The 16,071-nt window shown below is 36.3% G+C and overlaps 1 protein-coding gene across 4 annotated transcripts in view; it reads left to right on the forward strand.

Moving 5' to 3' along the window:
* LOC142344093 (uncharacterized) overlaps positions 1-16,071 on the forward strand; it is a 120,590-nt gene that overhangs the window by 78,632 nt on the left and 25,887 nt on the right. For 3 of the 4 annotated variants that reach the window (XM_075395582.1, XM_075395590.1, XM_075395608.1), the window contains 8 exons: positions 363-1,143; positions 5,855-6,035; positions 6,680-6,703; positions 10,091-10,220; positions 11,015-11,244; positions 14,357-14,576; positions 14,906-15,095; positions 15,423-15,594. In XM_075395582.1, the coding sequence (XP_075251697.1) occupies positions 363-1,143; positions 5,855-6,035; positions 6,680-6,703; positions 10,091-10,220; positions 11,015-11,244; positions 14,357-14,576; positions 14,906-15,095; positions 15,423-15,594 (1,928 nt within the window). The remainder of the gene's footprint in view (positions 1-362; positions 1,144-5,854; positions 6,036-6,679; positions 6,704-10,090; positions 10,221-11,014; positions 11,245-14,356; positions 14,577-14,905; positions 15,096-15,422; positions 15,595-16,071) is intronic. The other variant, XM_075395598.1, reaches the window with a different exon arrangement.

A 16,071-nucleotide genomic window follows, 5' to 3' on the forward strand; every position in this document is an offset into this window, starting at 1 on the left:
CGGTTTTCATGTTCAAAATTGCTTACAATAGTGCAAGGTTATTCAAAAAATTATTACTGCAAAAGATTTAAAGTCAGATTACGACCAGTTGCTAATGGCAATGAGAGAGAAACAAAGAACTTTCTTTTGGTTTCGGGCGAGTTAATGCTTTTTCTTTTTGGAGAAAAAATTCTTTACTAAAGAACAATTCACTCTCGGCTTAATCATCGTTTTCTATTGATATTGGGCATAAGATGCGATGCACTCTACTCAATTACTTGCGAGTAGAAAAAAATAATTCCGTTTTCAAGTTTTTTTTGGCTTGACAGAGTTTACTATGATATCTGTTTTGTCATGTCTTAAGGTTCTGCTTTTATAGGGAGCAATGGATGCCAGTCTTACTCCTAGAAGTCCCCGAAAGTCACGCAGATCACGAGGTGAAGTTGGAACCAGCGTTGAATTCATGCTATCTTCTGAAGGCTCGCCCCGACATCAGCGACCACATTCGTATTATGATGGACAGGACGAAGTTGATTTGGCTTATCACAGACGTGACAAAAGGTCACATAAAAAGAAACACAAAAGCAAATCGAAAAAAGAGAAGTATGATCAATACATGCATAGTGATTATCAGCAACAAGCACCCCCTCAACAACAACAGCAACAACCAAGGCAACAATATCAGATGGCTCACTTTGACTTCTATCAGCAACAAATTCACCCCCAAAGTGTTGGAATCCCCCTTTTGAATCTGAGCAATCAGCCCATGAATTATATGCACCCCTCACCTAGATTAGAAACAGATGCCTTATACATGCATCCAAGTTACTACCAAACTCAGCCTGGTCCTCAATTTCACCTGCTGCAAGCTGTGCAAAACGACGAGAACCAACTGAATAACGATCAAATTGTGAACATTTTGCCAAGTAAAGACGAATTGGAAAAATTTCATGAACATAGGAAGATGCAATTGATGAAGGCACAAGCAAAAGGCAGACAGCAAAGGCTGGCATGGGTAAATGCGAACGAATCACAGCCAATGGCAGACCAAGCTGGGCATCATGAGGATGGAATTCTGATTCCAACAGAAGACGAAGTAAAAGTGAAGTTGTTGAGGGCAGAGCTGCCGACTGAGGAACAGACACCTGTCGAACAACCTCACAAGTAAGTAGCAACTTCTTGGGTCTCGATCAAAACTTTTAAACGAAATTGTATTTGAAATAACTGCAACAATATATTACAGACAATTTATTAAACCATCAAAGAGTTGTCGTTACTCTTATTTTATGCATCAGCATTTCACGTTCAATACTTTAAACAAACTTGAATGGTTCAGTGGCAGATTTTTGAACAAGTGGCTCTAAGAATGGTCTCTGTGAGCTTTGAGCCTTTTCAGCGCCTTGCTAGTTACCATAGATAATTGCCATTTTATTAAACCTGAGAATGAGGTTCCGTAATTTACGTGCGCAGGTAATGTTTTGACCGCATCTTATCCTACTTTTGCTCGAATAAAACCGAATTCGCTCTTTCTAAGCAAGTTAGAAATTTTTCATAAATCTTAACTTGATTAGCTGCTGAGTAGTGATTAATAGCCACCGTCAGCCTCTCAACGGTTAGGCGCTCTCCTTTTTTACAATTCAAAGAATTTGAATTGTATTGTGGCGCTGTCTTTTTTTAAGATCTGTTCACACATTTTCATGATTTTTGAAGTCAAATTGGAGTGGTGATTTTGGTCACGCCGAAACAAGAAATGGAGCGAAAAAGCGAGTGGTTTTGCGGCGTGATTTTTTTTGCTCTAATTTTAAAGTAGAGTGAGAAAACGGTGTTTGAACAAAAATTCGGTTTCTCGGTAGTGGTTTTTTGTTCACATGCGGCAATTTCACTCTTTTTTTTACTGTTTTTTTCGATTTTTTGGATCGGCTGTTTTCTAAATGGTTTTCCCAATTCATTCACAGCTCATTCTAGGCCTTTTTTTGTTTGAATTAAATTTTAATTTCTCGCTAGTGGTTTTTTTTGTTCACATGCGGCATTTTGACATTGATTTTCTGTTTTCTTATTTTTTTGATCTGATTTTTTCTAAAATGGTTTTCTCAATTCACTCATAGTCCATTCTAAGTCTAGTTTTTCTGTTTAGTCAATGAAAATTCTTGGAATTGTACGTCGGGACTTGTCCTGCTATGTTTTTTTTTAATTCGCTTTACCTTTTGATCACGTTTTTCGTTTTACATGAGTCACGATTTTCACATTCGACTTCTGACTAACTCGACTCACTGTTTCAACTGAATGGATTTAAATTCTTTCACGTATTCAATTACGCAATATGGTGAATTCTCTCAAATCAAAAGAAATGGGATAAACATATAAAGTGCGGTCATTAAGTCATAATGCATTAGGTTATCTAAGTTCATTGAAGCGATCGTTAGCTGGTTCTCGTATTATGCTCAATATCCTTCAGTTTAGAAGCTGAATTAAGTATACTTTTAGCATCTAATTGAAATTGCACACCAAATTAGACTCTTTTGACACTTAATTTGGTCAGTTTCGATCTGATCTTTTTTTTTCGATCCCGATGTGCATCAAGCGCGTCAACGTCGTCTATTTTCTGGCAATTTGCCGTCTATGTTTTTTTGCCGAGTCCCTGCAATTTTAGTTTTTCTTGAAAAACAGAAAGTTTGGGAGTCTGAAAAGGCTTGTCAATTGCTTAATCAATTCGTTCAGTTGGTTTTTCGGTCTATTTTTTCGAGTGTTTGACCTAATTTCTTTAAATTTTTTGTTCGCTTTTTTGGGTTCCAGATAATTGAAAAGGTAACCGTTTTTGACAGAGACGAAATTTCTTGAGTGAACTTGCGCCGTATTTGTCCGCTATCTTTTTACATTCCAAAGCATTTGGATTGTGTTGCTCTTTTGTGTGTAAGATGTGCTTTCAAAACTGTAGGATCAGGGAAAGCCCTGTAGGATCAAAACGGTAGGATCCGGGAAAGGAGTCATTAGACTCTATTAGAGAGCCTAGGCTGGCTATAGTAGTATTTTGTTCTTAGGGGCCTCAAGTGGCTGGGGAGCCAAAAATGCAGGTTGAAAAAGGGCATTTCTTGCAGTTTTTGATCCAATAATCATGCCTTTTTAAACTTTTGTTCCTTGCTTTTTTGAGTTTTCTGTTATATAGTTCTCAAATGGACGCTGTTATTAAATCAACATAGTCAATAAAGGCTTTTTGCAAGCCACAATCCCTCGATTATTTATTCCTAATACAAAGACAAAAAAGGATAAGCGTTCTTCATATCTTTTTTGAATTTTTCTCTCTTTAGGGCCAAATAAGCCATTCATTGGGATGGGAGATGGATTGCTGGATAATTTAAGTGGCACAATATGCTTAAAAAGATATTTTTGTTGCGAATTCTAGCATTTTTTCTGTAAAAATGGCAATTTTCTGCAGTTTTTTTTTTAAAATTCTTTCAACTTTGCGAGTGTTAAGGCACCAATGAAATATTCTATTCAATAAAACTTCTGGTTTAGTGAATTTCTGGTTCTGAGAAAAAATTTGTGTAGGCTTGAAGCATGATTTTTTTCAATTACCTTTAAAGTGGAGTGAGGAATTGGAACTGGAACTAACTGTTTCAGTTGCGGTAATTTGACTTCCAATTTTTGCGCTTTTTCCTGATTTCGTTCATAAGGTCATACTTGTGCTCTAGTAAAGCGTAGTTATATATTTTATGAGACTTTAAAATGAGTCTAGGAGAATATAAAATATCTTTGATTTGTTAAGTTTTGCTCGTTTTGCAGGTCTTTTTGTCCTGTTTCTCAGTCTCATTAATGATTGGTCTCATCGGAGCACTTAGGAGGAGTAAGTAATATAGGCATTGTAAGCTTCGGATGATATCTGAAGGTTAAAACTACTTTATCACAATTTGTTCGAGTGTTGATTTTTGATTTCTTGCCCAGTTAATCTTGCCAAGTTTTGTAGTTGTTTTTCTGTTAATATTATTAATGAAGTTCCCATCGTTTAGTAACGAGTATAAAAAATCTGTGATATGAGTTGATGGTTCGTGCTTTTCATGACTCCGACAATTTGTTTTTTTTTGCGTTTTGCGAATTTGTTTAGTCTTATCACCCAATCTCATTAATGACAGGTCACATCCGTTGCTAATGAGACCTAAATTAATTGATTAGCTAATGCTTTCTATGACTTTGAGGGAGTATTTGATATTTTGCCACATTTTACTGCTCCTTTAAGCTGTTTAAAAACTTAGTCTTTTAAATGACTAATGTGTTGTTAATGAATGAGTAATGAATGAATCTAATTAATGATTCAGCTTTCAGTTGTGTTCATATTTGTGGATATTTGAGTTTTGCTCCTTTTTGCTGCTTTTCTTTTGATCTGTCTCACAATTGACAGTTCTCATTGGACTTCTAGTGCGGCTTAGTTCTGTCAATTTTTTGACTTCAGTTTTTAGCTTTTGCTTCTCGCGTAAAGCTGTTTATGTGACTTGTAAAGCTGCTCAAAAATTTTGGGTTTTCTATGTGGGTTTTTTCATCCTGAGGCCACTAATTTGAAAAAATTGATAGATTTTTGCCATATTTCTGGTTTTGCCCCTGCTTTGTCAGTTTATGATATCCTAAGTTCGTGTTATTGTGTACTCATTCCAAGGACTCGTGTCATGTTTAAATAAAGTTTTGTTCGTATTGATTGTGCTTGAATGTCTTTTTTTCGAGATACAGTTTTAGTTACTTTCAAGAATTTTTGTTTGTGTTTGCACTTGTATAGAGTCATGTGCTTCAATTCAATTTTTTGGATTGTATTCGGGACTTATACTGCTTTTTTGCCGTGATGACGTCACGATTACAAGCGAGTGTTTTGTTCAATTTCGGGGTCATATTTTTGGTCACACGTGACTTACCTCTCTCAAAAATGACTTCCTCACTAGCAAAATGACTTTTCTTTACTTTTATTCAAGGTGATAAATTCAGCTCATATTTCTCGTCTTTGGTCTGTTTTTTTATTAGCCGCACAGCGATAGCTGGGGCTATTATTGGCCTTCTCTTGGTTTTTTTTATTTCGTCGTCACGATTTTTGTTAAGACCGTATGACGTCACAACCACTTCAAATCAGCTTTTTGTTCATTCATTCATGCAATTTCAACTGAAATGCGTGTGTGACGTCATTTTTTCGCTCTTAGTGGAGCGAGTTTTTTTGTTCATTTATGTGATTAAATTTTTGGTGACACTTGACTTTACCTCACTCTCAAAAAAGACTTCCTCACTTGAAATTGACTTTTATTTATTTTAATTCAAAGAGATAAGGTCGAATGGGTGTGTGTCACTCTAAATGAAGGTTATTAGAGAGCAGCTAATAGAGGCAGAAAAAATTTATACAGATTTTTAATCAAAATATAACATATCAGCCTTCAATGAAAAGACGAATTTTTTGGTCGCTCTTTTTTACTGTTTTCTTTGAGACTGCAGATCTAAGGGTCTATTGCGGCTACAATCTGCCAGCTATGTTTTAAGTATTTTTGAGAATATAAATCTACAAAGCTATCGCGGCTTTTTTCTGGCAGTCTGCCAGCTATATCTGTTTCTTGCGTGATTTAAATTCTCTCCGTCAAAATTTTAGACAGTTGAACTCATTAGATGGCTGTTTTCTACTGCAAGTAATCAAAAAAGCACTGCAACTGCCTTGATTTTTTAAATTTTAATCATGGAATGGTCTGAACTATAATAATTTCTAATGACATTTGAGGCTCTCTAGCGATGTTATCCCCTCAGTCGCCCGGTTTAAGCAAGTTGAAACCATTTGATCTTCGCCGGCAATTTAAGAGCAATTTTTCTTTAGTGGGTTCTGTATGCTTGATAGTTGTGATACCGGTAGAATTTTCAGAACCGTGGAAGAAGCCCAGTTGCCCTTGGAAAATGCGTGTGCTGTTTCTGAGAGTGTACCTCCAGAAATTACGCCTCCAGTGGAAAAGGAGGAAGATGCCATGCCTGCTGAGAGAACTCCTCGGCCTATTCTAAAAGATCAGCATATGAATACAGAAACCACTGATATACCCAAAGCAAAGGTAGCCCAATCTCTCTAGCTTATGAACAGTCTTCGGATCATTTCCGTTTGTGCCCCCCCCCCCCCGCTTAGTGAGCGCATATTATTTGCTTCCACCAGACGCACGTGCCATTTTTATGCATAATAATTTACTATATGGCACGTGCTCTGTAACTGGAGGGCGCACGACGTACTGGGGGGGGGGCACCAACGGAAAAGATCACAATTTTCTTTATCTAAATTGTAGGCTTTGCCTGGCATGAAAATTTTATTCCGATTTTGTTATTTATTGCTCTTGAACAAATTTTGAGGCAATATTGTCTTGTGTCAAATTCATTACTTGAGGGTGTTTATTCCAGGAGATGCTTTCGATTGCTTGAATGATTTGACTTTTGGAGTAATGTTTTCACGTTTGCGTTTTTGGTTTAATCGTGACCGAAATTGCTCTCATTCAGTGCGCCAAAGTTTTTGGTATAAATGCACTCTACCCCCAATCTCCCGCGTTAAAATAAATTGAGCCCCCGCCTGTCGATCGAGAGCAATTGGTCAAACGTTAGTCAACTTAATTTTTAATTTCGAGGAGTTTAATCAGTTCCTCATAACTGGCAAATGCAAAATGCTCCACATTTCTGAAACTTGTAGAGCACCGGTTTAATGATATTGCAGATCTCGACACAAGTGCAGGCAAATGTAAGTTGTGTTCTACAAAGTCTCTCTCTCTCTCTCTCTCTCTCTCTCTCTCTTAGATTTATTCATGTTTGAAAGTATGGAGTCATGTATTAGCTCAAGTTCATTATTATAATCCCATTTGAACCTTTAAAAAATTTCTTCGTTGGTTTCAAGCTGCCTATCTTGGAATACGAAAAACTTACGCTCACGGATACTTATGAAGAGGCAAGCAAAAGTAATCGTTTAAGAAAAGAGAAGAAAGCAGTTGATCTGGTCCGCTATATTAATGTAATTGAAGCTACATCCGCAGTTGTTGAATTGTGACCGCCTCAGAAAGTCTTGAGAAGTTTGATTATAGCTGCGAAGCTGCAAGCTGAGCGAAGCTATATTGCGGTGCTCTTGGTTTTTTTTACAATTCAAAGAATTTGAATTGTATTGGGCGCTGTCTTTTTTATTACGACTCGAAGAGGAGTATTGGAGAAGTCCTTTTTTTAATCAATTTTATTGGAGTGAATTTTTGAAGCGGGAAATGAAACGCGTGAAAAAATTTGGAGTGATTTTGGCGCTGAACAAAAGTGAAGAGCGGAGTGAAAACAGAGTGGTTTTTGTTCATACCGCTGTTTTTGAGAGAGCGAGAAATTGATGTGTGAAAAAATTTTCTCTAAGCGAGCGAATTTTTTTTGTTCGTGCGGCATTTTAAAGCAGTTTTTTTTTCATTTATTTTGATTAGGAGGTTTGGTTATGATTTTGTTTTAATTTTAGGCTGGTTTTGGTAGTGGGTTGAAGGTTTCTGGAAGTTAATATGAATTTTATGATAATTCGGAAGTTTTTAATGTATTTTGCTGATTTTCGGGCTAATTTTTGCGTTTTTTTTGCGATTATGTTTTACGGGCTCAAATGGGTATTGAAGAAAACCCTTCTACTTGAGCAATTTTATGATAACAATTGGTTACAGTTTTGTGGGTAAGAATCATTTTTTTTGTTGAGAAATATGACAAAAAATGGCGAAAATTGGAACTGTTTTTCTTAATTTTTTTTTGCAGTTTTTCGTTTTTGTTTTTAGACAAGTTTCGTTGCGTATTATGACTTGCCTATTGTTTTGCGAGCATCTGGATACCCTATTGGCTGAAGGGATTCTTTCTTTGGATTTATATGTTTTTGAAATATTAAAAAATTTAGTAACTTTTTCCAATTTTTTCAGTGAGTTGTTCTTAAGAGCTCTTTTTTTCATAATTTTAGCCTAAAGTATTTTTTCAATATTCACATAAGTGGTTTTTCTAGGTACTAGTTGTTTTGATGAGGTTATTTTGGCAGAGATAGTTCTTTGGAATCTCAATTTATAAGAAAATTTGATCCGATTTTTTATCATATTTTAACAGATTTGATTTTATTGTTTTTACCTTTTTGTTTCATGACTTTGTTTCAAGATAATCATAAGTTAAGGAAGGCAAGTTTTGTTTGATGAGTAGTTGGATGGTGTTTAAATTGGTTGGATTTTCACTTCGAGTCGTTTCCGGAATTCTTCCGGCTATGTTTTTTTTTAAGATCTGTTCACACATTTTCATGATTTTTGAAGTCAAATTGGAGTAGTGATTTTGGTCACGCCGAAACCGGAAATGGAGCGAAAAAGCGAGTGGTTTTGCGGCGTGATTTTTTTGCTCTAATTTTAAAGTAGAGTGAGAAAACGGTGTTTGAACAAAAATTCGGTTTCTCGGTAGTGGTTTTTTGTTCACATGCGGCAATTTCACCTTGATTTTTACTGTTTTTTCGATTTTTTGGATCGGATTTTTTTCTAAATGGTTTTCCCGATCCATTCACAGCTCATTCTTTGCATAGTTTTTTTGTTTGAAGTAAATTTTCATTTCTCGCTAGTGGTTTTTTTGTTCACATGCGGCCTTTTGACATTGATTTTTTGTTTTTATTCTTATTTTTTGATCTGATTTTTTTAAAATGGTTTTCTCATTTCACTCATAGTCCATTCTAGGTCTAGTTTTTCTGTTTAGTCAATGAAAAATCTTTGAATTGAACGTCAGGACTTGTCCTGCTATGTTTTTTGTTTCGTCGTCTGACGATCTTTTTTCGTTTTACATTTGTTCACACAGCAAAGCTGAAAAAGTCAAATTTTTTTGAATGACTTCTTCCTCTCACTAACTGCATTTGCGCGCGTGACGTCATTTCTCACTCGCTTTAGCAAAAGTTTTTAGGTTATTTGCGTGATTAGATTTTGATCATACGTGACTTACCTCGCTCAATAAAATGACTTTTGCACTTTAAAACTTAAGTTTATTTTGAATTTGTTTAAGGTCAAAGGAACTCATGTGCAGTATAGGTCCCTAATAAGATGCTTCTGCGGAATGAATTTTAACAAGCTTTATTAATTTATCGCTGAATGTTTTTTACCTAGTTTTTTGAGCGGCGTCGATTTTTCAATTTAGATCTGTATCTGTTTCTATCTCTATTATATGGCACGCAGGTCTGTTCTATCGCAGCTATTCCGGCAATCTGCCGGCTATGTTTGATTAATATCGATTGCTATGGTTTATCATAAATCGATCGGGTTCCAATTTGAGTTTCAATTTGAAAACTGTTGTTGAGGATTTCTGATTTGATCTGATAGTTTGTTGAAAGCTGACTTTCCTTGTGCGTGTTGGGTCAGAATCCGGCACAGATCCTAAATAAGGCACTCATGTAAAATAATCCGTGGAATATCCATAATGCTAGTGTTGATGACAGTTCTGAGTTATGAATTCGGACCCTAAGTCATTAAAAGACACTGCATTGCTGAAGCCATCATCAGTGCAGACTTATTGCTCTCAGCTCTTGTTATTAAAACAAATGAAAAGAACTGCATGCGAGGACGATTTTTTGTTCAGACAATTCGGACGGTCATCCCCCCCAGAGAATGACGCTAAAAATATCATTTCCTCGATGCGTAGAATATGTAATTTCTAGATTCAGTGGAATTTTTTCTGTGTAAGGAGGCATCTTCAGAAAAAATGAATCTAACACATCTGCTTCATCACCAATGGATTTAACATATTGCAGAAAGTCATTGAAAAGTGCAAGTTTCCTCATTTTAAGAATTGGTGTAGTATTTCACGTAATTAATAGAACAAGGATTTCAACAAACGATCAGCAATGCAAAAGCCACAAACCGAAAATTACCTGAATTTTTTTGCAACTGGAAATAGATTTTCAACGTTCTTGGACACTTTTACGTGTTTTCGCGGTAACGAGACATCATTTTTTTGTCAATTAGTTCAACTGCTGTACTAAAGGGATTATTTGAGGTTGAGAGAAGTTTGAGTCAGACGAGCACACGCACAATTGCACGAGAGTCAATGTTGCTTAAGATGGCTATCATTTTGCTAATATTCAGCTGATTTGATGTATATCTTTTTTTTACAGAAAACAGTGACTGTGGTTACACCTGTGGAAACAGATGCAGACGAGGAAGCACATGAATTGATTGAGTCAGTTGAGGAACAGATGGATGACGTCATTCCCCTTGATGCCTCATTTGAAGTGGAAGAACAGAGTAAGTGAAGTTCTAGTTCTAAAAGTCTCTTTTTCTGCTGCATTCAAACACTGAGCTGAATATATTGGTAACGCCTGCTTCATTTTCATCAACATAATCGTAGAAAAATCTATCCTGTGTAGTGGTTTTTCCAAGCTTGAGTTTAAATTCTTTTGATGGTTTACGGACGTGCTCGAAGGACTAGTAACAGACGTTGCAAAAGATACATTTGAGCAAGTAAATTTTCTCGACTTTGCCACTGTTGTCAACAATTGCTCTGACATGAATCAAAGAAATCCTTATTTATAACCAATTGCTTACCAATAGCTTTTGTCGATAAGATCTTGAAAATTTGATTTTTAAATGGTTTATTAGGTAATTAATAAAGAAATTGGAAAAACAGATTGTGGGCTAATTAAATGCGCTCAAGTCAAGTTTGTAGCAATTATATTACTCTTGCTGGTCTTTTTGAATACGAATTTTTGTACTATCAGCTTTTTGTCTGATGGTTTGTTCCGTCTTAACATGTGACTTCTGTCCTCAAAAACGCGAAGACAGGTCAAGCCCCCCTCTTCCGCTCCATTCACCCCAATTAATCTTAAGCTAGCCTCCCTATGATGCAGCGTTAGTCGGTTATGCTTGATGCTTTTGTTATTGTTGTCCGCAAAAGCCTCCTAGTGCATGTTTTGAGCAAATTGTACTTCTTGCAACGTAATGTTGAGTGGGGTGGTTGAATTAAATAGGAAACAACTAAGCTTTAGCTACCATTTTGAGCCGGAATATGTTTACAATGGATGAAATTGCGTTTGTTTCAGAAGTGCAAGATGCGACCACATCTCCCCTACCTTCGCCAAAGAAAGCGAGGAAAGAGATCGAGACACAGACTTCGATACCCCAAGTCACTTCTAATCAACATCCTACAGCACTCACTGTGGCAGAGATCAAAAGGAGAGCTGGCACAGATGTTGGAACAGACCACCCATCCAATAGAGCAGCTATTCCACCAGAGATATTTCTCAATCTGCATTTCCCGCACGTACAGAAGGTATTTTTGTACTCTAAAGATTGCTTAATAGGGTCTGTTTTATTATAGTTGCGAAGCTGTGAGTTGAGCATAGCTATATTGTGGTAACCTTGGTTTTTAGAATTCAAAGAATTTGAATTTTATTGAGGCACTGTTTTTTATGACTCGCGTTATGGTTCTAACTGTGAAAATATCAACCTATTGATAGCTGCGTCAGCAATTCCAGGCGGCTATTATTGTGGCCCTACTTTTTTACAAATCAAAGAATTTGAATTGTATTGGGGCGCTGTCTTTTTTGAAGGCGCTGTCATTTTCATGATTTTTGAAGTCAAATTGGAGTGGTGATTTTGGTCACACCAAAACAGGAAGTGGAGCTAAAAAGCAAGTGGTTTTGCGGCGTGAATTTTTTTCCCTCTAATTTTAAAGTAGAGTGAGAAAACGGTGTTTGAACAAAAGTTCGCTTCCTCGCTAGTGGTTTTTTGTTCACATGCGGCAATTTCACTATAGTTTTTACTGTTTTTGATTTTTTGGATTGGATTTTTATTAAATGGTTTTTCCAATCTATTCATAGTTCATTCTAGGCCTAGTTTTTTAATTGAACCAAAATTTCCTTTTTTGCTAGTGGTTTTTTGTTCTCATGCGGCATTTTGATATTGGTTTTCTGTTTAATAGCCGCCCTCATCTTCTCAGCCGGCTATTATAGCGCTCCTATTTTTTTTTTTTTTACTTCGTCGAATAAAAAAATGTTTCGCTTTACCTCATTTTGCCGCCTTTTCAACATTTTGCGTGAAATCTTTTTGACTTCTCTAGGCTAGTTTCTCTCTTCTCTCATTCTGCTAAAAGTGATTTTGAACATCAGTTGCTCAGCAAAGCAATTCAAAATGAACAGAGTCAGTATAAAAATTGAAGTCAGAAATAGAAACGGGATAAACCCATAAAGCCCAATTTTAGATGCCCGCTATTTGAACGTCGTTCCTATAAGTCTTATTTACCATCTCTAATGCTTATTGTTATTGATAGGAGCCCCTGTAGCCTCTCTCTAAGAAGCAGAAGTATGTTCAACTACGAAATGCCATCAAAATAAATCCGACTTAAAAAAATGTTTTTGTACAAAAATCTTTTTTTTTTTTCAATATCTTCTGTTATTTCAATCCCAATCATGCTTAATGGAATCAACGGCGGCTATTTTTCGGCAATCTGCCGGGTATGTTTTTTTTTAATTTTTGTTATATCTGATTTTTTTAGAAATGGTTTTTCCAATTCAATTGTAGCCCGTCCTATGTCTAGTTTTTTACGTCAGGACTTGTCCTGCTATGTATTTTAACTTCGTCTAACAGATTTTTTTTTCGTCTTACCCTGACTTCTTGGAATTGACTTTTTCAATGACCTCAGTGACTTCTACTGCTTTGCAGTTGAGGTTTGTGTTCGTGACTTCATTTCTGCTTTTAGGTCAATTGCGTGACTTACCTCACTTAAAAAATGACTTCTGAACTCACTTATGGAACTTTAAATTTATGAACATTTACTAATTAAAGGTCAATAGTGTATCTAAGTAGTGCCAAGCTTACATGCCCTAACTGATGAGTAATAGAGTCTTGAGTTTTAATATCAAATATTTTTTGAAAAAGCTCCATTAGGGTTTTTCTTTGTAGAGCAAATGTGGCTCATAAAATTGACAGTCCGAATCTAACCCAAAAAAGTCAAGTGGTCTATTAAAAAGCTGGTGGTCAATCTGTCAATCTTATTTATTTTGTTGTTTCAATTCATGGTAGGCCACAAGCGTCTATCGTGGCTATTTTCCGGCGATCTGCCGGTTATGTTTTTTTTGTTCACGTGATTTTTTCAGACTGCTTTTTAATGGCTGCGATCTATTATTTGCCTAATCTGTTTTGTCCGAACTTTTGTTACCACCATATGACGCCTCGGCTTCTCAGGCTGCTACTATTGTGCTCCTAATTTTTGTGTTTACTTCTTCGATTAAAAATTTGTTTAGTTGTACCTCATTTTGCCGCTTATTCTGCATTTTGCGTGAAATCTTTTTTGAGGCACAATCTTTGAAAGTTTTGGGCACATGGAACCGGTGTGGGCATACACTTGTGCTTTGTAGAATGAAATTTGTTTTTTTAATAGCCGCCCTCATCTTCGCAGCCGGCTATTATAGCGCTCCTATTTTTTTACTTCGTCGAACTTTTTTTCGCTTTACCCATTTTGCCGCTTTTTCGACATTTTGCGTGAAATCGTTTTGATTTCTCTAGGCTAGTTTCACTCTTCTGTCATTCTGCTCAAATTTCTTTTAAACAGCAGCTGCTCAGCAAAGCAATTCAAAATGAAAAGAGTCAGTATAAAAAATCAAAGTCAGAAATAGAAACGGGATAAACCCATAAAGCCCATTTTTAGATGCCCGGTACTTGAACTTTGTTCTCATAATTTTTATTTATTATCTATATTGCTTATTGGTATTGATACTAGACCCTGTAGCCTCTCACTGAGAGACAGGAGTGTGTTCAATTAAGAAATGACATCAAAATAAAGCGCACGTAAAAATGTTTTTATACAAAAATCAGTTTCTTTCAATCCCAATAGAGTTATGGGACTTAACGGTGGCTATTTTCCGATAGTCTGCCGGGTATGTTTTTAAATGGATACCTAGTTTCACCGCTATCGAACGATCAAAGTCCATCCGTCTAAGTTTTCGGTGATCGAAAACTTATATACGGTTTGAAAAGTATCCATTATGATCTATGCATTTCATCAATTCATTGATGTCTGAAATAGTTGAATAGTGTTGTGAGATGAACTTCTGTTGAGTGATTCCATATATTTATCAATAGTAACGTTGAGTTTTATAACCAGGTATTTTTTCGATAATTAGTTCTGAATAATTTTCTTGTATTATGAAAATTATGAACTTTGTATGTGGTGTCTGAATGATAAATTTTGTTCGCTCATATTTTATTGAACCATTTTAATCGCCCATTAACCCTACAGATAGGCAAGGCGAGATTCAGTTGGGTAATAGAAAAGTTGTTTTTTTTTGCCTTAAACCTATATAAACAGAAATTTATACATACACTATAAAAAGATTATGGCGTTTTGGTAAATGACTGACGACAATGAAGCTTTGTGTCTTTAGAAAGATTTCATCAGCGTGGTTGACATCGATGAGAAAAACATGGAGTCCTTACCTGAGATTACGACTTCATTGTACGACTCGGAATCTACTCATCAGCCAAGAAGTTACGCTGACCTTCACTGGCAAATTGTGAAAGAGTTGAGAGAAGGTCCAAAGAAACCAACAAGTCAAGAGAGAGGTGCAAGCAGTGGAGAAACTCCTGCAATACTGGATACATCAGGTACCCAATTAGCTATAATTAATTCAATTTGTTGGTGAATCATAAATAGCAGTCAATATTGTACTCAGTTTTTACATCAAAATGAACCGCAGTTAAGCCTTTTAAAAAATCTGAGGTCCTCAATAGTAGTGAGGTCATTGGAATTTGTTACACACAAAGTTCTGCTCTTGATGCGTATCCGCAGTTCATTTCTGATCTGCCCTCATTGTTGTCAAAAACTAAGCTTGCCTTTGTTAAGGGAATAAATTCGAGTTAAGATATTCTTACAGACTATTACTATAGAGCTTGGCTTATTTAGTGACCTCGAAGTAATTGTCAGAATTTTATAGTGGAAGGTGGTCAACGGCGACCTGTGTTCACATCTGAGATGGCTACATCCCCATTCCCGACTCCGAGAAAGGGAACAAGAGACCCTAGTTTGCTACACGATAACCAGGGCCAGCCAAAAGTTGGGAGGGGAGATGAGCTGACGGAGCGGCTGTTTTCCCAAATGGATTCCAATGTTGAAAGAGATACAAAGTAAGTATTATTTGTAGAAATGGAAATATAGTGTTTGTCTGGGTGCTCTATGACGCACTCTTTGATTTGAGTGCCTTTATCAAAACATTCACGAATCTAGTATATGTGCTGGAATGCTTTATTTATCTAATTTACGAGTTTTTTGAAATGTTTGATGTGAGGAATGTTTTGCTTGACGGCGAGTATATGGCGTGCAGTGTATGGTGGCACTTTTTGAATTCATAAAAATCGATAATCATTTACTCATTTCAATTATTGGAATTATAAAGGAATAGGTTTTCATAGGTTGACATATCTCTACAGAGATACATAAATCGCATAATTTAGGGACGTGGCATTGTCTTCAACTACAAATGGGTCTAAAGGGACACCCGCTAGAGTGACTCCGCGTACCAGAAGCAAGACTGTGAATGAGCAGTTGAGCACGATGGCCGAACAGATCCAGGTGATGGAGGAGACATCCAAAAGACTCAAAGATGAATTCTCAAACACACACTACGTATGTTCACGCTTTGAAAAATGAATGAAAAATGAAAGGATAACATGAAATGTACATGCGGAGCAACACTTAAACATGCCTATTTAGGTAGCAGATTGAAAAAAAAATCAGTATTTAAAATCAATGACAGACTGCTAAAAATTAGTTATCTTGAAGTAATTTGCGGTTTAACCTAACTGTGTCAGAAAAAAACGAAGACATCAGAAGTAGAAACGGTGATAAACCCATCAAGCCCAATTTTAGAGGACTTTTAGTATTTGAACTTCGTTCTAATTAATAGCCGCGTCCTCAATTCCAGGCGGCTATTATAGCGCTCCTATTTTTTTTTACGACTCGAAGAGGAGTATTGGAGAAGTCCTTTTTTTCAATCAATTTTATTGGAGTGATTTTTGAAGCGCGAAATGAAAAGCGTGAAAAAATTTGGAGTGATTTTGGTGCTGAATAGAATCGAAGAGCGGAGCGAAAAGAGAGTGGTTT

Source organism: Convolutriloba macropyga, chromosome 1 (genome assembly GCF_964194025.1).
Source record: "Convolutriloba macropyga chromosome 1, txConMacr16.3, whole genome shotgun sequence".
In the NCBI taxonomy this organism is placed as follows: Eukaryota; Metazoa; Xenacoelomorpha; order Acoela; family Convolutidae; genus Convolutriloba; species Convolutriloba macropyga.